The 25911-nt window shown below is 59.0% G+C and overlaps 2 protein-coding genes across 8 annotated transcripts in view; one reads left to right on the forward strand and one right to left on the reverse strand.

Annotated features, from left to right (window-relative positions):
- TP73 (tumor protein p73) overlaps positions 1-15143 on the forward strand; it is a 28502-nt gene extending 13359 nt beyond the window's left edge. For 3 of the 7 annotated variants that reach the window (XM_086476239.1, XM_086476240.1, XM_086476241.1), the window contains 10 exons: positions 8961-9147; positions 9224-9339; positions 9787-9896; positions 10340-10482; positions 10937-11025; positions 11352-11476; positions 11735-11889; positions 12037-12169; positions 13118-13211; positions 14823-15143. In XM_086476239.1, coding sequence (XP_086332365.1) covers positions 8961-9147; positions 9224-9339; positions 9787-9896; positions 10340-10482; positions 10937-11025; positions 11352-11476; positions 11735-11889; positions 12037-12169; positions 13118-13211; positions 14823-15143 — 1473 coding nt within the window. The remainder of the gene's footprint in view (positions 1-8960; positions 9148-9223; positions 9340-9786; positions 9897-10339; positions 10483-10936; positions 11026-11351; positions 11477-11734; positions 11890-12036; positions 12170-13117; positions 13212-14822) is intronic. The other 4 variants (XM_086476244.1, XM_086476242.1, XM_086476245.1 and 1 more) reach the window with 2 other exon arrangements.
- A 2058-nt stretch (positions 15144-17201) lies between these two features.
- On the reverse strand, positions 17202-25842 carry LOC147414077 (uncharacterized). The gene is made up of 9 exons (XM_086476246.1): positions 25598-25842; positions 24900-25451; positions 23860-23930; positions 23267-23375; positions 21240-21370; positions 20844-20951; positions 19750-19868; positions 18851-19007; positions 17202-18076 (listed from the first exon to the last, which is right to left on the reverse strand). The coding sequence occupies exons 1-9, from the start codon at positions 25840-25842 to the stop codon at positions 17928-17930; spliced, it is 1641 nt and encodes a 546-aa protein (XP_086332372.1). The 3' UTR covers positions 17202-17927.
- Between the last annotated feature and the right edge of the window lie 69 nt (positions 25843-25911).

Here is a 25911-nt window from a genome sequence, read left to right on the forward strand (position 1 = left end):
CAAGGGGAGCAAGGGATCACCGAGCCCACCGCCCTCGTGTGCTGTTCTCGTGTCCACACTTCAACCCCTGTGTTGACAAGCCAGAAAAGGTTTGGGAGGGAGATCCAAAGAAGATGAAAGATTTGGAACAGATGCCTTGTAGGGCAATACCTTGTAGGGAAACGTTCTGCATGAAAGGTCTCCACGAGGAGAGTAAGGGTGGCTTGATCACAGTCTGCACGGGAGATGGTTTCTGATAGCAGGCAGCTCTTTAATCTAACAGAAGAAGACATAATGAGATCCAGTGCTTGGAAGCTGAAGCCAGGCAAATTCAGACTAGAAACAAGGTGGAAATTTTTTAACAGTGAGGATAATTAACCATAGGAACAATTTACCAAGGAATGCGGTGGATTCTCCAACTCCTGAAGTATTCAAATGAAGAGCCTGCATATCTCTCGAAAGATAAGCTGTGCTTCAAGCAGGCACCACTGGCTCAACGCACAGCGAGTAGGGAGGGGGCTTAGGCCAGCAGTGTAGGGAATCCGACCAGGAGATCCTCATCTGTTCTCTCTAGCTTTAAAATGCTGAATTTAGGAAATGAGTGAACAGGGAAGGGGCACACACTTGGGACATGGGTTTGGGGCTCACAGTCCCAGAGCCAGGTCTGTCCTTGCAGAGGGATGCTGGGCAGCAGGTGGGTGACATTGGGTGTCCCGACTCCCGGGCCGGGCTCTGAGCACCGCGCGTCGCCGCAAACCCTGAACCGAAGCGGCCGCACCAGCCTGTGCTGCAGGAAGCCCTCCAGGCCGCCGCCGCCTCCCTTTTCATTTTTAACGGCCTTCTTATCAGCAGAGAGCTACGGCCAGATGCTGAAAATAAGGTTTTCCCTATAGGTTTGAAGCCCCCCTCTGGTAGGCTGCTTCGACAGGGCTGGGAGGAGGACCGGGAGCTGCGGCGCTGCAAGACGGGGCATGCCGGCAGCCTGCCTGTTTGTTGGAAGCTATCAGGACTCTCGGTTCCCCGGAGCTGCCCATACACGCTAGAGCCGCGGGCCGATCTTGGCTGTTTTCTCACAGGCAGCCCCTCGCCACGCCGGCCAGCTGGTAACTGATAGATAATTAGTATTTTTCTCAAGTCGGGTTTGCGGCGGATCGGTGCTCCCTCCCCTCTAAAAGGCTCCCGCGTGCGCCAGAGCCAGCAGAAGCGTTAATAGGGTCTTTGGTCTCCCGTGGCCTGGCTGTAAAAGGACGCGGGGGCTCAAGCCCCCGGTACGAGGCAGCTGCCCGGGCTCGCACGGAGCCCCTGGAGCTGGGGAGAGATGGACAAACCTCCGAGCTAAGCGGGCAGGGGGTCCCCCAGCCCGGGCGCGGGCACAGGGGGGTCTGGGCCACGTCCAGGGTGTTGCCTGCTGCTTCGGGGAGCAAACAGCCTGCGATGGAAAGGCTGGAGAGGTTCAAAGCTGAGGTGAGGTTCAAAGCTGAGGTGAGGTTCTCCTGCTATGATGGATGCTGTCCAGCAGTCATCTGCAGCAAACTGGTCCGTGTCCCAGTGCTTGGCCTGTGGGAGGCTGCCACGCTGAACTGGTTCCAGTTGCTCCCTAGATCTTGCAGCTGGAGTGTGGGCACTGGGGGAGCTGAAGTGGTTTGTCTGGTGCTAACTGAATGAGGAGGATGGAAATAATTGGTGTGGTAGGAGGTAGGTTCTCCCTTGCTGCTCGCTGTCTGAGGCTAGTTGGGGTAGAGGAGGTTCTAAAGAGGAAGGAAAAACCTCCAGGAGCATCTCCAGGGAAGGAGCCCCCTCTCCAAACTGCCCCTGGCACCTCACCATGTGTTATGGTTCCTGTCCAACAGCAGCGGCCTGGAGACGAGCAGGAGGCAGGCACGGCTCGGCACACTCTGCCTCTGAGCCACAAACATCTTTGTTTTTATCAGAGTAGCTGAGCAGAAGAGCGTGGATATTCTGGCGTGCCAGAAGCAGGAAAGCAACCTCAGCATCAGCCAGCTCCAAAGCCCATCGAAGCCAGCCCACTGGAGGCTTTCCACCAGCTTTCACAGGGTGTGGACGAGGCTCCAGGAGCTCCAGACACAATGGAATTAAGAAAAAAAAGGCAAAGGAATTCGGTGTGCGATGTTCCAACACGATCCCGCTATCAGCTCCCCTATCTCGAACGTGCATGGTATGCGCAGGTCAAGGGAACGACTTACTGGCAACTGCTGCTCCGGCGGGAAGGCAAGGCTCTCCTGCAGGGACTGCTGCGCGGTGGGAGAGGGCGCAGCGGGGAAGCGAGGTTGCTCTGCCCGGCTGCCCTACCTCGGGATCTGAAACACACCGGGGAGGTGGGGGCTGAGGGACCCGCTGGAGGAGCTGAGCCAACAAGCAGGCTGCAGGAGGAATCGCGGGTCCATGCTCTGGTCCAGCGGTGGCCTCGGGCGGCGGCGGCGGCTGCAGCCCGGTGGGTCAAGCGGCAGCGCTCCTGGCCACGTCCCGGGGGCCTGACTCCGCACCGCTGGCAGCACCGGGGGTTGTTGCACCCCGTGCTGCGAGAAGCGCGGCTGAACGTTCCTGGGAGCCCTGACCGCCGGCGCCTAAAGGAGCGGGGAGACGGATGCCGGGTGTGCCCTCGATAAACCGCGTTCTCTGCCTGTGCCCGCTCCAGGCAGTGGCCGTAAGAGCAGGAGGAGCAGCTCCCTCCTGCTTGGCACAGCCTGGCGGGGTTGCTGAGGGAGGCGGTGGCCTCCCCTCGAGTCCAGGTCTTGCTGTTCTGGTTCTTGCGTTTCGTTTCCAGCGGTGATTCCCAAGCCCAGCTCAGCCTCTTCTTCCCTCCCCTCCCAGCTTGCTCCTCGTATCCCATCTTGATCCTGCAGCATGAAATAACTGCCTTGCTGCGTTTCCAGCTTCTTTTTTTGGATGAGAGGGGACTCCAGCGCCAGCTTGGTCAGAGGACCCGAGCATCCAGACACGCAGAAGGAGCTCGACTTACTGGAAGAGATTCAAACAACCCCCGAGGTGCCAGCGCTGGCTGGTGGAGCCGTGGCCAAGAACGGCTGTGGTCCCTGTTGGTGGTTTAAGGATGTGCACACTGGAGAAGGAAGGGAGAGGACTCCTTTGGGATGAACCCGGGGGTTTTAATTAGCAGTAAGGGCATGATAATAAAGGTGGAAGGCGGCAGGCTGGGGCACACGCAGCCTCTCTGCGTTGTGACTGCTGCGGGGGCAGCCCCAGCCCCGAGACGTCGCCGGTGGTCCAGCGCCTGTGGGAGCGGGGCTGGGGGACCTGCTGGTGACGGGCGTCCCCCACAGCTGCCGATGGCCGGAGGAGCTCTGCCAGGCCCCCCGGGAACCCCCCCGGTCCTGGGCACGGCTGGCGGTGCCCTGGCCAGCCCCCCTGATGCATCAGCACCGCGGCGCAGGGGCTGCGGACACGGGGTGGCCGGTGTTGGGGCGTCCCTTAGAGCCACCCCCGGGGCAGCATCTCTGCCACCCAGCCCGCCCGCGTGCCTCGGGCACCGGAGGATGCTCTCCCCTTGGACATCGGTGATGCACTGGACATATTCGAGAGCAGCTCATTGTAAATGAGCCACAAAGTAGCTTTGGGAGGAATTTCCATCTCAGTGAGAAGTTATACAGGCCGGTGATTAAAAAATGGTTATTAAAAAAATTAGAAAGAAAAAAAAATTAGCTCTGCAGTCGGCATGTCTTCCAGGATCTGTCGTAACAGATTCGTCCGAGCCGGTTAACGGTATTTGCGGTTTGCAAGATGCTACATGTCTGAGTAAGATGACAGACACATTATTATCACCTCTCCACTGCGATCTGTCCGAACCTGTCCCAGGATGCAGCTCCGCAGCTGCTTGCTGGGGAGCGCAAGGAAATTAGCAGCCGGAGGCAGCACTTTTCTTCTCCCTCTCTTGCCAGGCTAGTGGCTTTATTGGGATCCATTGACTGCAGTCCTGGACACGTCTTGAGTAGAGCTAATGAGGAGACTGGAATGTAGCAGAGGAGGAGGAGGAGGAGGAGGCTGGAAGGGAGGCGGGGGGAGGATTTGTGGAAAAAGTAATTGTTGAGCAAATCATTTCCTTCAAGAGAGAAAGGAGGACTTGGCTGCAGCCTTCCCGAAGCAGGCAAGTCTAGACGCTTCGGTGTCAACAGTTGAAGATAAATAAGATTTTATCAGCTCCGAATCTGTTGGGACACATCCTCCTAGCGGTTCTGCTGCCCAGGGAGGGCTGGGGGGAGATGGGCTTCGCCGGTAGGTCTTCCCATGCGGAAGATTCAGGTTATTTTTTTTTGTGCAAGGCCGTCAGCATCCGTGGGGAAACCCCCTCTCACCTCCTGCACGGGAGAAGTAGCTACAGGTCCGAGCAGTGCGGTGGCCTCTTCAGAGCAGGTCCCGGGTACTTGCTCGGGGGGGGGGGGCAGCGGCAGACGCTGAGGCTTCACTTTAACGCTGCTTCGCAGCCGTGGCCGTATCAGCTGCGATGAATCGTTGTGGGGCGTCAGCTCGTTTGGACCTTGCGACGTGTCAAACATCTCCTTGCGCCAAGATAACCTCGGCAAACCCCCGCCGGGGCCGATCGCACCGGGGGGCTCCGTCGCTCTGCTGTGCTTATCGCCCGCTTCGTTCGGCACCGGTGCGGCGCGGTCGCTGCCTCCCCCAAGAAGTAGCCGCGTTTCAGCGCGGAGGTGAAAGAAACCCCATCTAAAGACACTGCGGGGTGCCAGGTCCCTAGAGAAACAGAGGTTAATGCTGATATGCTGCTAGGGCTTAAATAATTTGGTTTTTCCAGTTATTCCTAGCGCTCTAGACTTGTGCTGCGGGACAGATCGCAGTAGCGGGGAAGGGACAGCGACGGAGGTGGCGTCACACTGTGAGCCCAGCAGATGAGGGCTGACACTGAAGCTGCACGGCTGCAGAAAAAACCCCCAGAGGAATGTACGTTCTGCAAGTTTGCGTGAGCTCCAGGGAGGTCGCTCAGTGCTGTCACTGCTGTTGGTACCGAACTGGCTCCCACAAGCCACACCGACACGTGAGCCTGTTGTGCTCCGCGGATGGGCAGTAACAGACACTCTCTGAGTTTTTCTATGAACAGAGACAACCTTAGTAATAGTGTGACTGGGGAGGCAGACGCTAACGGTCCAAAGGGTAGAGCAGAAACTGAAAATAAAGGCAGGAGGAGCCCTGGGGCAGAATGTCCCCGAGCTGTTCTGTAGGTGTGAAGGAAATCGTGGGGCTGAGGTCTGGACAGGCTGATGCTGCAGCGCCGGGGAACGCTCAGGCGTCCTGAGATGCTGCTCCCGCAGCCGGGAGCGGCAGCGAGTTGGCGGCAGCGTGAGCGACGTGAGCTCTGGCTGGGACCCAGCTGCCACGAGCGGCCGGTTTCAAGCCATCAGCTGGTCCGAACGCTGTGGAAGGGGAAGGACATGAGTGACCAGCCCCCAGGACAGGGGGCAGAAACGTGGCCGAGGCAGAAGCGGGGTCCCGAGCAGCGAGGCGGCGGCGCTGATCTGTGTGATCAAATACCGGCGTCCTGATCTCCTGGGTTCCGCTTCGCAACTGTCTTGTCTCGCGCTTGAGGAACGCGCGGTGCCTTTGGGCTCTCGGCGAGGCGGGTGCCTGCACTTCAGCTGCGGCTTGTCCCGTACCGGTAAATCAGATTAAGTAGCACAGCCCTGCACAGAGACGCACGTGTGGCAGATTATTAGCGAACACAGGTAATCACGTAGGAGCAGAGGCGCCTGCTCAGCTTGGCATCTGAGCAAGACGTGCATTTTGCTGTCCCCTACGGAGAGCGTACATTGCCCAGGGCTCTTCCTGGCTGAAAACACGGCTCAGGGTGTAGAGTCTCCTGGGATCCCAAAACCATCACGGGCTGGGGCTGTGGGACCGGGAGCGCTTTGCCCCAGCAGCGGCCGGAGGTGCGGCTGCAGGATGGCTGCACGCTGCGGGGAGCCGGGAGCGTGGCCGCACAGGGCACAGCCCTGACTTTTCTTGCCCAGAGTTATCAGGATGGAGTTCCTTAAAAGAATAGTTTGTTATTGTGGAAGGATCTTTGAAGGCAACGCTGGAGCTGTTAAGACACGATAAGGTTATCAGTGGAGGCATGCCTGTGTGGAGCGGCAGCCTTTCTCCCTGCGGGGCAATCGCTCTGCTATTTAACAGAGATTTATCCATGTCATAACATGGTATAATGAGAGAATTTGTTACCAAAGAACTTGCCATAATGCACCTCTACTCTTCCAGAGCAGTTATATTTCCCAGGCATGTTGAGGACTGCCCGGGAATGTCTACATGAAAGGATCCTTTGACAGGAGTTGTCAGTATTTTAACACCTGGCAAGGAAGAGCCCCCCTCCAAATAACCCTTGTTTTGCCACGTTCTCTCCTCAAAACGAGGGTGTCAAACCCCCGGCGCACTGTGGGCGAGCAGGTTACGAGGGCCACGGCTGCGTGAGACCTTCCTCTTCCAGCCGGGCAGAGGGGAGCAACTGGGGTCCAAGGGGAGCCCGTGCTGCCAGCGCAGGCACGATCCCTGCTGGGGATGCAGGAGGGCACCGGGGAAGCTGACCCAGCCATGGAGTCAAGGTGCAGTTGGCATCATCGGGTACCAGCGCCAAATCGGGGCATTTTGGTGAAATGTGGTGTTTCTACACCTCCGCTCGCTCTGGGCCAGTCCACATCCCTCCAGCACTGAGGATTAACTCTTGCTGCCAGATTCAGCTTCACGTTACTCCCCCCGATCACACCCTCTGACCACCACGGCATCTTCCTGCCCTCTCTAGCCCAGAGCAGGCTCTGACCCCCAGGACACGGCCCCCACTAGCCCCCTGGCTCGCCTCTCTGGGAACTGGTACCTGCTGCCAGCCGGCCACTGGTCCAGCGCATCCTCACGATGCAAGAGCTGTTGTAGCAGAAGCCTCTGCCCTTTATATCTTCCCTGAACTTACTGAGCAAAACCACCTGAAAATGGTTTCTCTCGTTTGCCTCGTTAGCAGTTCCCGGGGTGGCAGGAGCCCACCCAGCCCCAGCGGGAGCCTCCTCGGGCCGGGGAGCCTCGCTCAGCCCACGGGTGGGTCCGCTCCTGTGGAAAGGGCGGCGGGATGGGGAAGCACAGACCCCTCCTGCAACCCTCCCCCCGATGTGCGGGTGCACCCGACTGGGCTCACGGCAGCGAGGGGACGAGGGCTGAGCCCTCCGTGTCAGCCCCCCGATGCCCTCCCAGCCCTGTGCGAGCACTGGGCTCGCTGCCCAGCCCCGCTGCCCCCCTGGCTCAGGACCCACCCCCCGACCCGGAGAGCAGGGCGGCGGCGGGGGGAGCCTCGCTGGCCCCTGCACACCTGTATTGGGATGGCTCAGGACAAGCTTTAACATCCTCGCAAATACTCTGCACGGTGGTATTTTTTTGGCATCAGGCGTTATGTTGTGGGGATGAGATAAAATATTTTGAGCAGGAACATGCCCTGCCATGCAGGGACTGGCTTCTCTCTGTGCGGCAGGGGTGGGCTCCTGTATAGCAAACACATTCTTTGTGAGCTGGAAAACAGCATGGCACTGGCGAGGTGGAAGGGAATTGCACATCCCCGCACCTGGGAGCCGAGACACGCGGTTACTGGAAGGTGGAGGACAGGCTCTGCCTTCCCCACCCCTCGTCTGGAAGCGGGACACAGCCTCCGCACGCCGCCAGCCCCCACCTTGCTCCAGACAATCGCTTGTGGTCGGGCTGGACCCGGGACCGGCGCTGAACCCCTGCTCTGAGCAGAGGTACCCGGGCACCGTGGGGGGGCTGTGTGCAGGGCTGGCTCGCAGGGACACTGCTGTTCCCGTGGTCAGTGGCCACCAGGAGCTCCCCCCGTGCCGAGCAGTTCCACGGTCCTTGCGAGAGGAGTTCGCCCCTCGCTCCTCACCGAGCGAATCCCGCTGTGCCCTCACAAGGAGGGTTTCAGTGGGCACGAACCATTTTCTGTTCACAAGCGGCTCCAGTTCCTGCAGAGCATCCTCCTCCCACGGCCAGCCTCGGGGAGCAGTCCCTACCGCGTCCCCTCAGTGAGCCACCACTGTCACCGAGAGCGGCCACAAACAACTGAGTCGTGGTCAGGCCAAACCCTGTCTGTGTCACACGTGCTAGTCAGAATTAAACTCCGAGGTGTTGCCTAACTAGCCGTGACCCTGCTCACAACACTGAGCACGATTTCCTTAGGCTGCAGCATGTCGGCACCCTCGGTGCTCAGCCAGGAGCTGTGTGTGATAAAGGACTCGGGGTAATGTCTCCAAAATGGGCTGAGTGGTGTATGAACGAGGGTTTATACTGATTTTCAGCAAGATTTCCTCTAAATCATGGTGTTGTGGGTGCTCCTGCTTTGCCAGAGCACTGAGGCCAGTTGGGAAACCCTTCCTGCAGCCCCCAGCCCTGGACCCAGAGGGTGGTTGTACCTGGGTGACATGGAAAGCAGGCAGGACGTAGCGTGGGTGAATTTGGTCTTATTTAACTATTCCCAGGGGAAAACCAAATATTGAGCCCAGAGAATAAAGTTACTGCAGAGACAGGCTGAATGTCCCTTGGTCGCCGTCCCCTGCAACGCACCGGGGACACGCAGCTGCAGTTTCCAACACTGGGATCTGTCGCAGAGCCCGGGCGCCACCGGGGCGATTCCCCCCGCTGGCACGGGGAGCAGCTTTGCACTGCACAGCCCCCCCAGCGCGGCCGCGGTACGACAGGCGGTAATTGGGTTTATAACAAGTCATTATTTTAATTTGCTGCTTTACTGCCGTGTCCGCGTTTCGCGCGGAGCGGTGCGAAAGCAGCGGGTGGGGGGAACAGAAACGCCTGTCTCGGCGCAGGGGGGGCATCAGCCCGAGCCCCCGAGCGGGGAAGGGAGCCCGGCATTTCCACCGCAGCAGGGGAGGAAGCCGAGGGCAGGCAGGGGAGCATCCACCGCCCCGCCAGGCCCGGTGACACTCACCCCCTGGGCATCTCTTCCCTTCCAGTACTCCCCGCTGCTGAAGAAACTCTACTGCCAGATCGCAAAAACATGTCCCATCCAGATCAAGGTGTCCACCCCGCCGCCCCCGGGCACCATCATCCGGGCCATGCCCGTCTACAAGAAGGCAGAGCACGTCACCGAAGTGGTGAAACGCTGCCCCAACCACGAGCTCGGCCGCGACTTCAACGACGGTGAGCGCTGCTCTGCCCGCCCCGCGCCGCAGCCCGGGACGAGCATCGTCCTCTAACGCGGAGGTTTGCCTTGCAGGCCAGGCGGCCCCAGCCAGCCACCTCATCCGGGTGGAAGGCAACAACCTCTCCCAGTACGTGGACGACCCCGTGACGGGAAGGCAGAGCGTGATGGTGCCCTACGAGCCCCCGCAGGTACCCGGCGGCTCCCGGGGTGGGGGGGGGGGGGCAGGACCAGCCCCTGCCTCTAGCCGGGCTTCTGCGGGTGCTGAGGGTGAACCTGCTGGTGACAGGGCTGCTCGGTAGGAGACAAAGGGCAGGAGTGTCCTGCTGGCCCTGGCACATCGAAGGCCACCCCCTGCTTGCTCCCTGCACCGGTGGCTGCTGTGTTCGAGCTCCTGCAGCTCCCAGCCCTGTGAAGCATCATCCCGTTCCTGGGAAATGGGGTGCAAAGGGAGATTCCTTCCAGTCCTGAACTGGGAGACCCCAGGGCCCCCCTAGTCCTCGTACAGTCCCCTCTTCCCAGCTGGGATGGTCCCCACACCACCCTTCCCTGGTGCTCCCCTGCTCCCTGGGGGCACCCAGCCTGCCTCTCCCCCCCCATCACTCCCCGCTCAGCGCCTGCTCTCCCCTCCCGGGCAGGTGGGGACCGAGTTCACCACCATCCTGTACAACTTCATGTGCAACAGCAGCTGCGTGGGAGGAATGAACAGGAGGCCCATCCTCATCATCATCACCCTGGAGACGAGAGAGTGAGTGGCCGTGGGAGCAGGGGCAGGCGTCCCCCCCTGCTGCGGGAGGGCTGGGGGCCTTTGGGAAGGAATCCTCCCCTGCAGGGAGCACCCCCAGGGGAAGGGGACATGGCAGCCCCCCACAGCCCCAGCCCACAGCAGAGGAAAGGTTCTTCTCTGCCGGCTGGGGAAAGGGCTGGCACGGAGGGACCGGGGACCCAGCCCAGCGTCGGCTTCTTCGCCTGCAGCTGGAGCCTTCCTCTGCCCCGGGAGCTCCTCCTCCCCCAGGAGACTGCTGCTGAGGGGCTGCCCGCACTCAGGACCTTCCCCAGCGATCCCTTCACACGCAGGGACGGGAAGGCGCCGCGCTGCTCTGGTTTCTGCGCCAGACCAGGACGTGGGGGACTGAGCCGCGCTGCGCTTCCCCAGCAGAACCAGGGTCACCGGTTTCTCTCTCCTCCCAGCGGCCAAGTCCTAGGAAGGAGATCGTTCGAGGGACGGATCTGTGCCTGTCCCGGCAGGGACCGCAAAGCTGATGAAGACCATTACCGAGAGCAACAAGCCCTGAATGAGAGCGCAGCGAAGAACGGCAACGCCAACAAACGCAGTGAGTCCCCTTGCCGGGACAGGGAGGGGGGCTCGGGGCACTGCTCCACCGCAGCCCCAGGCTCCCGGGCAGCCCCTGCCCCCCCCCTTGCCGCCCAAATCCCTGCGGATGCTTCTGCCTCAGCTCCTTTCCCTTCGCACCCAAACTCGCTGCGCTCCAGAAGTTCGGGCTCCAATCCCCATCCCCATCCCCAGTACCCCAACGCTGCTTTGACCTTCCTCAACCCAATCTGAAGTCTCATAAATGGAGGGAAAAGGCAGGGGGTCCTACAGGGCAGGGCTTCCACATCGGGTATGCCTGTTCTTCGTCGCTGTTGCTAACAAAGGGACATCAGCAACAGCAGAGCCCGTCCTGCCTGGCTTGAAATTAAACCCTGCGGGTGGCAAAGGTGCTCCCGGCCGTGTCCTGCCCTCCCGAGGACAGCAAGCTAACGCCGTTCCTCTCTCCTTTCCAGCCTTCAAGCAGAGTCCCCAGGGCATCCCAGCACTGGGGGCCAGCATTAAGAAACGGAGGCACGGGGAGGAGGAGATGTATTACGTGCCTGTAAGTGTTGGTGAGCTGCACCGCTGGAGAGCTCGGCTCGGGATGGGACGGAGGTGGCATTGTCCTCTCTGTGAGAAACACCTTGGGGATGCATTGTCAGGCAGGAGGGGGTTGCATGGTCCCTGCGGGGCGGCAGGCACGGGGGCTGAGCAGAGACCTAGAGAACAGGAGCAAAAGCACCTGTGAATGCAACGTGTCCAAGGGGGTCCCGGCCCCCCACATAGTCCCCGGCCACAGCGATGCTGCACCTTGTGTGGCTGGGTGGAAAGGCGGCGGCCAGGGGGGACGGGAACAAAGGGGAGCCCTGGGCTTGTTCCCTCCTCCAGGTGCGAGGCCGGGAGAACTTCGAGATCCTGATGAAGATAAAGGAGAGCCTGGAGCTGGTGGAGCTGGTCCCGCAGCAGCTGGTTGACTCCTACCGGCAGCAGCAGCAGCAGCTCCTGCAGAGGCAGTAAGTACCACCGCAGCCCCCCGAGAGCCCGCAGCAGGGAGCAGCCCTGTGGTGGGGGAGCCCTCAAGCAGCCCCAGGCCGGGGGGTCGAGGGCTGACAACCGCTCTAGAGACATCGCTGGTGCAAAGTGGCGGGTCCCCTGCCTGCCCGACGCCTCCGCAGGAGGGTTTGCTGGGCCAGGGGGGAGCTCTGGGCTGGGGCAGGGCGGCTCCATCCCACCCGCCGCAGGCTGACCGCCCGCTTGGCCTCCCCGAGCAGGACTCAGCTGCAGACGCCTTCCTCCTACGGTCCTGTCCTCTCGCCCATGAACAAAGCCCACGGCGGGGGAATCAACAAGCTGCCCTCTGTCAACCAGCTGGTGGGGCAGCCAGCCCAGCACGGCTCCGGCCCCGCGCCCAGCCTGGGGCCGATGGGTAAGTCCTGGCGGAGCGGGCGGCAGCAGCCGGGGCTCGCAGGGGCGGCCCCTGCCCATCAGACCGCAGGCTCCCTGCCAGGGCAGCGGGTGGTCGTCACGGTTGGGCTGATGGATTATTTGTTGCGTTGACATGGCCGCCGCCTAGGAGCCGGGATGCTGAACAGTCACCCCATGCAACCCAACGGAGAGATGAACGGGGGCCACTCGTCGCAGTCCATGGTCTCCGGATCACACTGCACCCCCCCTCCGCCCTACAACCCCGACCCCAGCCTCGTCAGGTAGGGAAGGCGGCCGGTGCCCTGTCTGTCTTGTCCTCTGATGTTTCTTGCTGTTGTCCCTCACTCTAACCTCCAGATCTGTCTAGCAACCGGTCAACTGGCCACTGGTCCCAACTGAGAAATCACTGCTCACAAAATCACATAGACCATCTCAGAAACCAAAGCCCAGCTACCTGCCAGTTAGAAACAGCTACTGCCCTCATATACCTCTATCTGGGTCATCCATCCCTGCTTAATTAAAAACTAAATGCACCCGAACGAGAGCGTTTTCCTGCATGTCCAACCAGCACGTAGTTTTGTGAACTTTCCCCTTCCCCTTCCTCACCAGCAATGTCTGGAAACGGCTCCACGGGGCTCGTTTCTGTCAGGAACGCCCTGACAGCTCTGCAGCCACGTGTCAGTCCTTACAAAGAGCACAGACATCTCGACAGACGCCCTGACGAGGTCAGGGAGGCTTTAAGTGCCGTGTAACGAGGGGCACATAGCTGCAGCCCAGCGCGATGTGCAAAGCACCCCTGCCCCACCGCTCTGCGCGCCGCAGAGCCCGGCCTGGCTGCCCAGCCCGAGCAAAGCCCCGCTCTCCCTCCCCGGTAGCTCGAGCTGCCTCAAGTTACTCCGAGTAAGTCACTGAGCTGAAACCTCTGATGATCAGGAGGCAAAAAAATACAGAGTTTTAGGAATGAACGTCATCCCATGCTTCACTTTGATGTTGGTGGCAACGGAGGTCACGCTTGGGCTGGCAGCAGCCGCAGGCAAAAGCTGGCCCCAGCAGTGGGAGTACCCGAGCGAGCCCCCACCCGCAGCCCTGCCGAGCTGCCGGGGCTCACCGTGGCCCCCCCGCCTTTTCGGTGACCTGAAACACGGTTTGCCCCTACAGCGATGGTTGCGAGCGCAGCTCGGATTCGTGGGAAGTTAATGCCACTTTATTTTCCAAATTTTTTTCTGCAGTTTTTTAACAGGATTGGGGTGTCCAAACTGCATCGACTATTTCACCTCACAAGGGTTACAGAATATTTACCACCTGCAGAACCTATCCATAGAGGTAAATGCTTTGGGAAGATCTGTTCTTACCACTTGTCTCTATCAGCTGTCGATCTGAAAAGCAAGGACAGAAGCGTTTTAAAGGAAAGGGAAAACTGCACCAGCCCCTCACGCACAGTACGTGCTCCCCAGGGTTTACACCTTCCATTTCTGCACCCTTTCTGGTCCTTCGGGTTGAGCAGTAGCTCAGTCACTGCTAGCAACCACGATAGCCTCAATCGGTTCTTCCAGACTGTCAGAAACAAAAGAGCTAAAAGATCCCCAGACCAGACCTCGGGTAGATTTTCCACTGAACACAGCAACACCAGCTGAGGTGCCCAGCAAAACAACCCAGAGCCTCCCCTGCCAGCGGGAACACCTCCGCTGTGCTTCAGAGCTTTACATCTGATCTGACCTTACGTCTTCCCCTGTTAATCTTTGAGGCAAACGAGGCTGAAATAAGGGAGTCGAGCCCGGGGCATTTGTATTAAGGAAACCCTGGAACAAAATAGCCCGGGTCAGGCAAAAGCTGGCATGAAAAACGGTCGAGGGGACGCTGGAAGTACCTGAGCTTGCCCGGAGCATCAGCCCTCTGCTGCTGCCGCTCTCGGCTCCAGCGCAGCCTCTTGGTGACGATAACGAGGGCAGCGCCAAGGCAGGGACTTCTCCAGCCCATCAGGGTAACGAGAAGGGACAAAACCCCCTTCATCTCAAACCCTTTGAGTCACAGGAAGCCCTGTAAACCCCAGAGTTGGTGTTTTGGCTGAGACAAAGCTCCTGCCCCATCCCGTTTCGCCCCCAGGCAGTTCGTAGTAGCTGTCGCCTCCCTGGCAGCTACCACAAACCGCGCTTCGGTGATGGCTGTTGGAGACCCGATGATTTTTCAGTGGTAGCCGGGGCCAGTTGCGTAACCTTAGCCTGGTTTCGGACCGTTCTCTGCACTAACCCCGTGACTGCCTGTCAGCTGTCAAAGAAACGCTGGGTACGGCCACGACTTGCACCAGATCGCCGAGCCGCGCGTCCGAGTCGGCATTTGTAATTACTAATCGCGCACTCGCTGTCTGCTCTGGTTAACACTCTGTGTCTGGCGTTAACGTGGACCTCCGGCAGCTCCCCGCTACGACGGTGCTGGTTCTGGGGCGGGCCCCCCAGTGCCCAGGTTACCGACCTCACGTGGCTTTGCCAGCTCAGCCCGTGGCGTCGCCACAGCCATCGCCCGCACCGGGGGCGTCACACCAGCCCCCGCGGGCGGGCGCTGCTCCAGCCTCCCGGTCCGGGACCGGAGGAGAAGCCAGCCTGGCCGATGGCTCTTCGCTCGGCGGGCTGCTCCGCCGCCTGTCCGAGGGGGACGGGTCCCCTCCCGCCCATTTGCACATCAGTGCGATGTGAACCCACCCCTCCTTCCCCAAAGGAAAAAAAAATTTCCAACCTGCACTTTGGTCAACTGGCCGTTGGGTGCAAACGAGAAATGGCCCGTGGGCTCGGTGCTGTGACCAGGGGAGGTCCGGCCCCGCCACCGCTGGGTGCTCAGGCATCGCGCCCCCCCCAAAGCACGAGCTCGGGGGGCCGGGGCTCGCTCCCGTCCGTCCGGCGGCGTCTCTGCCGGCTGTGCTCAGCGGTGTTGTCCTTCCAGGATCTCGGAGCACTGAAGATCCCGGAGCAGTACAGGATGATCATCTGGAGGGGTCTGCAGGAGCTCAAACAGAGCCACGACTACGGGGCCCAGCAGCTCATCCGCTCCAGCAGCAACGCCTCCACCATCTCCATCGGCAGCTCGGGCGAGCTGCAGCGGCAGCGCGTGATGGAGGCCGTGCACTTCCGCGTGCGCCACACCATCACCATCCCCAACCGCGGCGGGGCCGACGAGTGGGCAGACTTTGGGTTCGACCTCCCGGACTGCAAATCTCGCAAACAGTCCATCAAGGAGGAATTCACGGAGGGAGAGATCAACTGAGGCTCTCCGGAAAAGAGACCCCGGGGGGGGGGGTGGAATGAAACCCCCTGCGAAAAAATATTCTCAGCCTTGGGCGTCTGGGGAAGCGTAACTTTGTGGTGCGGAGGGGAACCGCAAGCCGGGCGAGAAAGCGCGGCCCCGAGCCGTGCGCCGGGGAGGAACCCGCGGTGGCTTCGGCAGAGGGGAAGCGGAGGGCGGCCGCGGCAGCTCGCCCCCGGGAGCGCGGCTTCTCCGCCTGCCCGTGGCGGGGGAGGCGCCCGCCGGGGCTTTGCGCTGCTGCGCGGTTCCCTGGAGGATCCCCGCGCCCGCGGGGCGCGGCGTGAAGGCGGCTCGTTTCGCTCCGGGCGAGAGCGGGCTTCGCCACCGCTCGCCGGCCCCCGCTCCGTGTTCTCCGCGGCGTCCAAATCCGACGGGTCTTTATGGCTGGAGGGAGGACTTGGCCCTCGTTCTGTTTTCTGTAGATACCTGCCAGTGACTGGGGCAAAGCCACACGATCTGCTTTCCTGACGGACTGCCAGAACGCACCCGTTCCCTTCTACTTCCCTTGTAGAGCAGAGAAAAACCCCGTTTGTCAGTTCCCGATGTGTTCATGTACTTAAATATTTGTGTATATAAACAGAAGCAAATGTACATACAGTATACTCGTTGTGCTGTACGGAGAAAAAAGATTTATTTTCATGTAAGCTATAAAAATTGATACTTACTCCTGAGACACTACAGTGTCAAGTAAATTAATTTCATGTTCTAGCATGTAAACATGCAGAAAATCATGTCTCCAGCCTTATCTATTCAAAATTGAATATTTTTTTTCCTCCTCTGAGTATCTTCCACGCAGTTGCAGAGGCAGGGGCGAGGCGGTGAGCTCTCCTGGGAAGTCAGAGGTCTGGGTAATCCCTCCCTGCTCCATCGGGACGTTTTGCAGACAGGTTAGACGTGGCGAGCAGGAACGCGGGAGGCGTAAACTTGATCCGACTTCGGAGCGAGGAGCCGGACCGGGCGACCACGTGAGGTCTTTCCCCTTTTGTTCTCTGTTTCTGGTCGTTTTTTCCAGGTGTAATCTGTCTGTCGACTCAGACAAGGGGCCGGAGGGAGCAGAGCGCTTTCCTCCACCCCAGGGCCGCGGCTGTGGGGGAGCGTGCGAGAGCAGTTTGGTCCCTACCCCCCACCCGAGCGCCCTCGGTGCCGCTGCCCGTTCCCACCGCTGCGCCGCAGGCAGAGCACCTGCAGAGCAGCCTCGAACCCACTGACACGAGAAGAAACCCGCTCGCTAGGAACAGATCCCTGTAGAGAGTGCAGAGAGGCAAATGCCTCCTTCTTCATAGGTAAAACTTTTTTTTTTTTTTCCAACAAATGACTGGAAAACAGAGAATGAAACTTTTGAGGTTTGAGAAGCACCTTTATCATCATGACAGAGCTTCTCCGAGTTCGCAAATTTACACTGTTAAAAACAACTTCCGTGAGAGAATTGTCTTCAGTTATAAATGTCAACACTATTTCTAGTTTTAGTAATACATATTCCATAGGCAGGATCTGGAAATTGATTGAATTAAAGAATCTTGCAAGAAGTGTCATTTATAAACTAACACTCAAGGCAAGAAGGTTATTGTAATACAATTAAAAAAAAAAAAATAGAATCCTGAAAACCAGCGTGTGAGGAGCAGAGGAGAACAGTCAAATCCACACGTTTGCAACAAGCCCAACGCAAGGATAAAAAGGTACAAAGAACCTGGTTGAAAAGCAGACTTGCCTGGTGTTGAAGGCACTATCGTTTTCTGTGGTGTATATCCCAAATCTGCTGGACTGCAGAAAAAACCACGTTTAACATCCGCCCTCAGATGCCCTTCCCGCACTCTAAGAACATGATTGTTAGTTCAGTTTTGCTACCGAAGTGCCAACATACAACACTGGCCTTGAAGCAAGGCAAAGAGCAGCCCCCAGCCAGCCAGCCTGCTGCGGCAGCAGCGAGCGGCCCAGGCGACGCTCAGCCCGGGAGCCGCGTGTCTCGGTACCAGACGCCGCACAGGGCCCCCGCACAAATTCACAGATTGCATTTGGAAAAAAAAAAAAAACCTTTAATAACGCAGGGTTTATCACTGCAACGCCCGAGGGCGCCGCTCCTCCACGGAACAGCCTTACGACGAAGTCCCTCACCCCTCCAACGCCAGGGGGGCTGGAGGTCTCCCTCCCGGCCCTTTCATTTCTTTTCCTCACCCCCCCAAGAAAATTAGATCATAACTTCTTTTCAAAAAGACTTTGAAAACCCTGTAAAATCAACAAAACCAATAATAAATAGGCCCAGAGGTGAGTTCAGCACAGAAGTCACATTCCTGCACGTACCGAAGGGAAAGGAGCACGGAGCAGACGGGTGCTCCCGCGTTTTTCTGGAGCGTTACGTCCGCTCGCTCGCTCAGCTGCCAGGAAAGCCACCCGCCTGCACCGCTCCGTCGCGGCTGGAGGTGCTCTGCACCACCACACCCCAGCCCGAGGAGCGTCGGTCTTCTCCCGGGAGAAGGGAGCTCCCCGGCCAGCAGAGCTCGCCAGGAGGAAGAGCCGCCTGGATGAAACTGCCCAGAACGTCTCGAGGGCTCTGGCCGACGCCGCTAAGGAACACCCGCGGCCGCAGCACCGAGCGCTGCTGGTTCCCAAGTGCCTCCATTGTCTGGGCGGAAAGGCCAAAACCCCGAGTCTGCTGTGGAGGTGACAGTGGAGACCCGGCTAGGTGGCAAGGCCGCAGTGCAGCCCAGCTTAACGGCTCTCCTTCCCCTGGGGAGGCGGCAGCGCACATCACGCCGTCTCAGCACCGACCGCAGGCGAATCCATCGCTTCGTTGCGCAAGTCCACGGCGGATCCGTTTCTCCAGGACTGCTCGGCAGCCGCGGCGACCTGAATCGTCCAGAGAAACTGCTCTTTGGTTACCACGGGGGGCTCCTTGCCTGCAGGGACAGGAACGAAGCGCTGGATGAAACCCGTACCACCGCCCGCTCTGGCGCCGGGCACATCGCCACCCACCGCCGCAGCCCTCTGCAGGTCCCGCAGCTGGGGCCTCAGATTTCAAAACCAAAGTTTCAGCCCCCTCTCCTTCCTGGTCTGGGACTAAAAGCCTGGTTTTTTGTCAAGGCAGCCAGCAGGACAGAAATATTTCTATCCCTTCTGGGCAGGCGGGACTCCAGGGGAGGGGCTCCTTGCTGTCACAAATGGCCGCTCTCTTCACCCACCACAGCAAGGTCCAACCCAACTTTCCCTCCCAATTTTCATTCCTTCCCAGAACAGTTTCAGCCAGCGCCCCATCCATCTCCCTGACTTGGGGGAAGCAGCGCACGGCGCAGAGTCACTCACTTCCATTCACTGACGCCAGGCCAGCCGTCTGCGCTGCCACCGAGCACCGGCCCCTCCGCGGGCTGACCGCTCCTCCCGGCTTTTGCCGAGCTGCCCGCGCTCCCCATGCACCCGCTGGGGGCACCAGCGCCTGTCAGGGCGGCCGAGCAGCCCGCGAAACCCTGCGTCTGCTTACGGGCAGCTCGCTCCCCACCTGCACACCACGGGCTTACACTCAACCACGACGAAGCTCACTCCCAGTTTTCACACCTACTCGTTTCTTTTTAGGATTTCGGACCCAAACACCACATCACAATTGCTACGGGAACAGCTTCCAAGGGGAGTTTTCACCGAAAGCAAATCCAAAGCCGCGCTGGCCACCAGCGTCCTACCTTTCAGGGTCCTCAGGAAGTGTCGGAAGAGCTCCCTGCGCGCGTCCCCGTAGCGATCCCCTTGGGCCTGTGAACAGATGGACACCGCGGTCCCACACTCCGTAATCCCCAGGGGATTCTGGTTATCCACCCGTAGCGTTCCTTGAGAGCCGTGAACCTGCAGGGAGGGCAGCCAACAGCAAAGGGGACGACGTTTTTAACGTACTGTGCTTTCCATCTCCGACACGGGGCTAGTCTCTAGAAGCCCTGGTTCGTACCTCCATGAAAAAAGCAGCTCCTAAAAGGAGGAGCTACAACCGACGCACCCCCTCACACGGAGCAGACGTGCCAGAGAACACCAGCACGTGTTGCAGTGGCTTCTGCTTAGGTGATGCCTCCACCTTGTTTTCCCCCACCTGAGCAAAGCTCCTTTTTTAAGTACCTACCAGCTCTTACTCCCCAAACCCAGCCCACGCATCTGTTATAATCCGTGACTTCAGGAATTTACAGACAATTTGCCTCTGAGTTTACACTTTTCTTCCCCTTTAATACCCTCAACTCTTGGCTTGCTCTACACCTAAAAACACCCTGGAAAGACAAGCGATGAACTGTGCAACAACTGCTTCAGCCTCAGGGGAGCTGACACCAATTCCTGCTCTAGGATGACAGCGTGCAGCTTACAGCCCCAACAGAGCATGTGTAAACAGAGGCAAAATTGGGGTAACGGAAGAGAAAGCGGATGGTAGGTTAAAAAACCACAAGCAGTCCCCCGCTGCCGAGGTTCAGAGGTGTGCTGGGAAACGTGCTCCCAGGCGCACGCACGGGGCACGACACGTCTCGCCCCACGTGAACCCGCACGGGGTAAGACTCGTGCTGGCCTGTGGTGTCGCGACAGACTCGACTTAAAAGTGAGAACGCACCTCTAGTCTCTGATCACAGCTTTTAGTGCAGTGCTGACTGATGTCCAAAGTAACAATTGCTCCGCTAGGGAATTTCATGCTGACCGCTACAGTGTCTGCATCCTTCAAGCAGGCCATATCTGAGTGACAAAAAAGGCACTCGCTCACACCAGGAACAGCAAAGCGGCGAGTTCTACGACTACAGAGCGCTCTCCGTCCCTCACCAGGCGACAGCGGCTCCACAATCCCTCCGGAGGGGAAGCGGCGGCGGGAGCGAGGCGCCTTCTGCAACGCGCGCCGGCGGCTCTCGGAGAGCAACGGGCCCTGCCGAAACACGCCGCCCCTGCGCCCGAGCTCCACCTTCCCAGCCCCTGGCGCTCCCTGAAGGCGGCTTCCACTTCTCCTTCCAAACGCATCTGCCTTTGCAGCTCGTTACAACCGAGAGCCGGCGACTGCCAGCACGGAGCCAGCACGTACCGAGGCCTCCCCGGGGCTCCTGCCGCGCCGCCAGGCCTTCCCGCAGCCTGCGACGGCGCGTGCTCCACCTGCTAACCACGGGCGGCCCAGGGTGGCGGCAGCTGCAATTACCTTAATTAAAACCTCGCACTTCCATTTAAAAACCGGCAGCTTCCAGTTTCATGGTTATTTACATCAGTCCGGTGGCGCAGAGCGTGCCCGCCAGCGTGACACCACCCAGAGTAAATCCACATCTCGAATTGTGCCGAGATCGACAGGGAAGCGGCAGAGAAAGCCAACGCCCGGAGAAGCTGCACTGACGCTCTCGTAAGCACAAAGCTTTGCTCCTCTGTTTCTGAGCTCTGGTTTTCAAACGGCAGAGCTGAGCTCCCCGAATCGCCGCACCGAGCCCAGCAACTCCTCCACAGCAACCGCTTCGCACCAGCGGGGACTTGACAAAATCCGGGAATCTTTGCCGAACACCCTCCCTACGGCAGCCTCCTGAGAAACTCGCCTTCTGTTTCACTAGACTGTTCTTTCAACCCTTCTATGATGGAACAATTATGTCATGGCTACTGTGCTCTTGTACGCTCTTTCTTCCCAACTTTAGTACTGAAGCCCAGAGGTACACGTTAAACTACCAAAAGATTTATTCTTACCTGCACAGAACGCATGCCCCAGGGAAAATATTGTATCTGGTGCACTCTCTCCCAACAACAAACTGACAATATCTATATCGTGGACAGCAGCATTATAAAAAATTCCACCTGGAAGAAGCAAGACCGGGCATTAAGGTCTCCACGTTTAAACCCCACAGCCAAAGGACGTTTCTGAACAGCGCTGAGACAGACACAAAAAGCCCTCTGCATCGAGGAGCTAATGCCAAAAGCCAACAGAAAAATGCCACAAAAATAACGACTGGTAAAGAAAATGCTCCTCAAAAGAAAACCCACGCATCTTCGGGCTGCACAGAGGGGACCTTCCCCCAGAACACGGGGCACGATACATTTCCAGCCCTTTGAGAACCAACTTTTCGGAAGAAAGCGGCTCCGTACCTGAGGTTTTCAGGAAGCTCAGGGGCGCTGCTGGATACGCGCTGCTGACCGTCGCGATCCGGTGGATCCTCCCCAGCGCCTGGCTGCCGCGGACCTTCTTGTACAGGAACTGCAGCGCGGGGTCAAAGCGCCTGCGAAGAGCAACGGGGCGAGCGGGGCGGCGGCCGGACGAGGAGGAGGTCACCGCGCTGCCGGCGCGCGGGGCTGACAGCAGCGAGCGCGCGACACGCCCCACCGGGCCGACGGGGGCCGACGCGGCTCCCCGAGCTCGGCCGCGGCTCCCCGAGTTCACTTGCTGAGCTCAGCCCCTTCCCAAGTGCGAATTTTGCTCCTTGCAAACGGGCCCGATACCTACGCTTGTGAAGACTGAAGCGAACAACTTTAGCAAAGAAATGAAGCAACGGGGACTAAAAGCACTGAAAGGCCCCGTGAATCACCCACAGCCCTTCTCAGAGCCCTGCCTACAAGACTGTACCGAGGGCTGACCCAAACCTCAGCCGTGGGGCCGGGATCACCAGTGCATTCAGCACCCAAAGGGCAGATATCCTGTGTCATCACGTATTAGCGTACACAAAATATGAATGTATTTCTCCACATAAGTTTTATTTGCAAGGAAATGAACTATTCCCAGCAGAGGAGCTCAAAACGACGACGTGTGTTTGCCAACAACCCACGGCCCCTCAGCACAGGCTGTTAAATGCCTAAGTTGAAAGCAGGATTCTTGGCTTTTTGCAGAGCTCCTCGAGTTCCCCCAAGTTCAACAGAGCAGAAGGGAATTAAAACTAGTCTGTTTTCCTTCTGTTCCAATTATTCCATCTTAAGGGTCCAGATGTAAGGCCACAAGTGGAAATATCACTTTATAAAGATCAATAAACCTATTCCCACCGGATAAGGCCAGTAACATCACGCGGAATTTTCACAGCCACGTAGTTTGCAATCCCCAAGGTTAACAACCCTCAAGCACCATCTCTTCCAAAGGCATCAGCAAGACACCAGAGGTAAAACGCAGCTCTGGGCAGACCCCCACGTCTGGAAATTCAGTCTGAGAGGAAAGTTAAGTAGTGGGTGGGCTCGCTGTGACCCTAGAGACGGTGCTCCGGCAGCCCAACGTGTTCTTCCCTTGAAGAGTTAACTCTGAGCTTTCACTAATACTTGCTAACACACATAGTCACGTTTCACAGGATCGGTATCATCTCAGCAAGCACAGAATTATCATTAGCAAATCAGCGAAAATACAAAGAAGTTACAAAAAGGGAAGAGTTTTCAGTATTATGAAAAGCTATTCCGCGAGCAGCCTGTTTCTCTGCTGTTTCAAAGAACGTCCCTAATTCTTCCAATGTTATTTCTAGTTCACTGCAACAAGGCTGTCAGGCAGGGAGAAAAAGGGGAGGTACCCTCAGATCCAGAAAAAGTACAACACCCACGGGCAGAAGAACAGGAGCTCGATGTCCCAGGGCATCACCAGGCCGAGCGGGGCCGCACGCCAAATGCTTCACCCCGGAGCGGTGAGCAGCGGAGCTCGGCGGCTGCTCGCCCAACAAAACCACGGCTCTCCTGACCCGGGGGTTGTACAGGCAGGAAAACCTGGAGCAAAAAAGGTCCTAAAACCACAGACCAAGAAACTGCCCAGAGAACGGCCCAGCACCCTCCGGGTATTTCCTCGTCTGCAGCTCCCACGAGCTGCAGCGTTGGCAAAGGCTCAAAGGGGCTGCAGAGACGGGGACCCCGACGGCCTCTGGCCATTCCAAAAGAAACGGGGCGCTCACATCCTGAAAGCTTCACCCTTTGAGTCCCACCAGCAGCCGTTCAAGCAGATGTTTATTTTAATCTCATGACAGCTAGATTTTATCTCCATTAAGCATGAAGATTTAATCCAATCCAATTATCTCCCAGCTGAACAGCACTAACGAGCAGCAGCGAAACTAAGTTTATCTGAGGACACATTCAGGAAAGTCCGAGGAATCAAAGCTACTTTCAGACACACGCTTCGTATGAAGTATAAATCAGAAGAAAAACGCTGGTCTTACTTGTAGAACCCACACACCAACGGTCTTCCACATCGGTCAGCCTCATCGAAACAAGCTTCTGCCGTCTGCCTGTCGAAACTGGGCAGCCTCTCGCAAAACACGCCTTTCCCTGCGCAGAACGGTACGGAACGCGGGGCTGAAGGCGGGACAGGGTCTGCGCAGAGCGTTTCCATCTCGCAGGACGTTACAGACACACGTGTATATAACATATAGCCTAGAAAGCACCTTTGACGGCACTGAAGCCCGGCTTTTTAGCTGTCGATGCTACTAACTTTACAGCCTCCAGCTGTTACAGACCCCAGGAAGTGTGGCCGCCTTCCTTCCAGTCCCACGGTACTTCTAGGACCAGACACCCCCCAGGGCCATACTGGGACCAGCACAGTACAAACTCCATCGGTGTTAGGCCGTGAACATCAGCGCCACCAGTGGAGTAATTTCTCCTTAGTCATACCAGGGCAGAGCCTGCAGGACCCCAGGGGCACCGCTGGAAGGTGACAGCATCCCCACCTGCAGCGCCGGGCAAGCACACGAGCTCTGCCCAAGGCCTGCTGCTGGCTACGGGCGAAAGCGGGACTTGCCGCCGTTCCTCTTACCCGCTCGCAAAGCGTCTACCACGATCTCGGGGGCCTCCTCGGGTGGTGAACAAACAATGGCTCCGGAGACGCTGCAGAAGGCAAAAGAGAGACCTTCAGTGAAGAAAAGGCTCTTACTGGAACAAACAACGCTCCAAGTTATTTTTATGACAGCTGCCTTCGACTTTGAGGACGAGTTAAAGAAGACACACACCCCCAGGGCTCTGGAAGAGCAAGCTGTGCTATGAAAGGAACTCGGTACCTGCTTGCAGGGATGGAACATGGGATGACGTGTGTGGGTTAAAAGGACAAGTGGCACAACGGAATCGCATTGCTTCTCCTGCATCGTAAAGGAGAAAGTCTTTTAAAGGTGTCCTTTGAAAATGAGTTAAATCCCGCTACTTAACACGTGCACTGAAATCCAGAGTTTTACACGGCGGAGCTGCTGAACAAGCGATGGCTTATTACAATTTTCAGGCCCCGACATCAAATCCACCTTTCTGAAAAGCTCTGCCTTTCACATTTGCAACGATATTTAAAATACCAACTGGAGAACTGACTGCAACCACATCACTGTGACTTGCCCAGCTCAACTGCAAAGCAAACCACCCCAACCTTTCCTGCTCACAGCAATCCTCCCTTATCTCAGAGTTTCAAAAGAGCCACCAAAGCCAGCCACCTGCTCCGAGGCAGAACTGGTAGGCAGCAGGAAAGCGTGTCTTTATTGCTCTGTGGGAATGGAGGAAAATAAGGGGTTGGGTTTTACATTTCTTAACAAAACTGCCTGCAACTAAACTGCTCTGAGTCTCCATTGATTCCGGGCACACGAGCCAAGCTAAGCTTCTCAGGGACTCCTGAAGCACCTATGGGTAGGGCACACACTGCGTAAAGCTCAGCCTATAGCGGCCCCTCGGCCTCACTCTGCTCCCCTTCGTGGGGCCAGACCAGCACGGTCTGGGTCCGCTAAGGCACGGCAGCATTTTCGTGCCTCGCCCGGAGACGCTCGTCCCGAGCCTGGCGGCAGGGAAGAGGCAGGCACGGGAGCCGGCGGCGGGCAGTACCGCTGGTCGTTGAGCGCCACATCAGCGTCCTGCTGCCGCAGCACCCTGGTGCCGGCCAGGAACTCGGCGCCGAAGGCGCGCTCCACCTCCTCCAGCTGATCCTCCACAACGTAAAGCAAGGAGCAGCCGTTCTCTTCCACCAGGCTCTGGAACGAGGCTTTATGAACGAGCCCCACGCCGAAGAGGGCGAGGCCGACGCCGCTGCTGTGCCGCAAGGTGGGCACCGGGCTGTCGGAGGCCTCGGGTGCAGCCCCAATTTGGCCGGCCTGCTTCGAGGGGACCGAGGCGACCCTCATGCGGAAGGCAGCCAGCACCGAGGGGCGGCTGGCGGAGGTGGAGGGCGTCGGGTCTTCCCTGGGGGCGGCCGCGCTGGCGGGGGAGCCGATGGCGACGGGGTGGTGGGGAACCAGCGGCTTGTGGCAGGAGGGCGGCGAGGGGACGACGCCGTGGCTGGCGCCGGTGCCGGCGGCGAGGATGAAGGAGGGCTGGGCGAGCAGGGAGGGCGCGTCGAGCTGGAGGGGCAGCCCGGTGCCGAGGTCTGGACCTGCAGAGCTGGGCGAGACAGAGGAGGGCCTGGGGTGAGCCTCGGCTCTCCCCCGCCGAGCGACGGGGCAGAAGCCCCCGCCGTCCCGGCCTGCTCCGACACCGGCAGCCCAAGGGCCGCGGCGCCGGCGCCGGGGCGGGCCGCAGGCACTCACAGGAGCAGCGGGGCGCGCAGGCCGTGCTGGCGGAGGAGGCGGCGGTTGCGGTAGTGGCGGCCCGAGGAGAGATGCTCGAGGATGCGGTCGCGGCGCACCCGCATGGGCAGCTGGCAGGAGGTGCAGTACAGCGTCTCCACCACCGCCGCCTCCCCGGCGCCGCCCCGGTCCAGGAGGTGCCGTTTCACCGCCAGCTCCGAGAACTCGGCCGCGTAGTCGTGCAGCGTCTTCTTCTTCCGCCCCATGGCGGCGGCTCGACACCCCCCCCCCCGCCCCGCCCCGGAAGCGGAAGTCGCGGCACCGCCGCCGTTGCC

This window comes from Leptosomus discolor, chromosome 20 (genome assembly GCF_034619465.1).
Source record: "Leptosomus discolor isolate bLepDis1 chromosome 20, bLepDis1.hap2, whole genome shotgun sequence".
Taxonomy (NCBI): domain Eukaryota; kingdom Metazoa; phylum Chordata; class Aves; order Leptosomiformes; family Leptosomidae; genus Leptosomus; species Leptosomus discolor.

Coding starts and splice junctions, on each gene's coding strand:
- LOC147414077 (XM_086476246.1), bottom strand. CDS start 25,842: ATGGGGCGGAAGAAGAAGACGCTGCACGACTACGCGGCCGAGTTCTCG. Junction 25,452..25,597: donor CTGCGCGCCCCGCTGCTCCT/GTGAGTGCCTGC, acceptor TGTCTCGCCCAG/CTCTGCAGGTCCAGACCTCG. Junction 20,952..21,239: donor GAGCTTCCTGAAAACCTCAG/GTACGGAGCCGC, acceptor TGCTTCTTCCAG/GTGGAATTTTTTATAATGCT.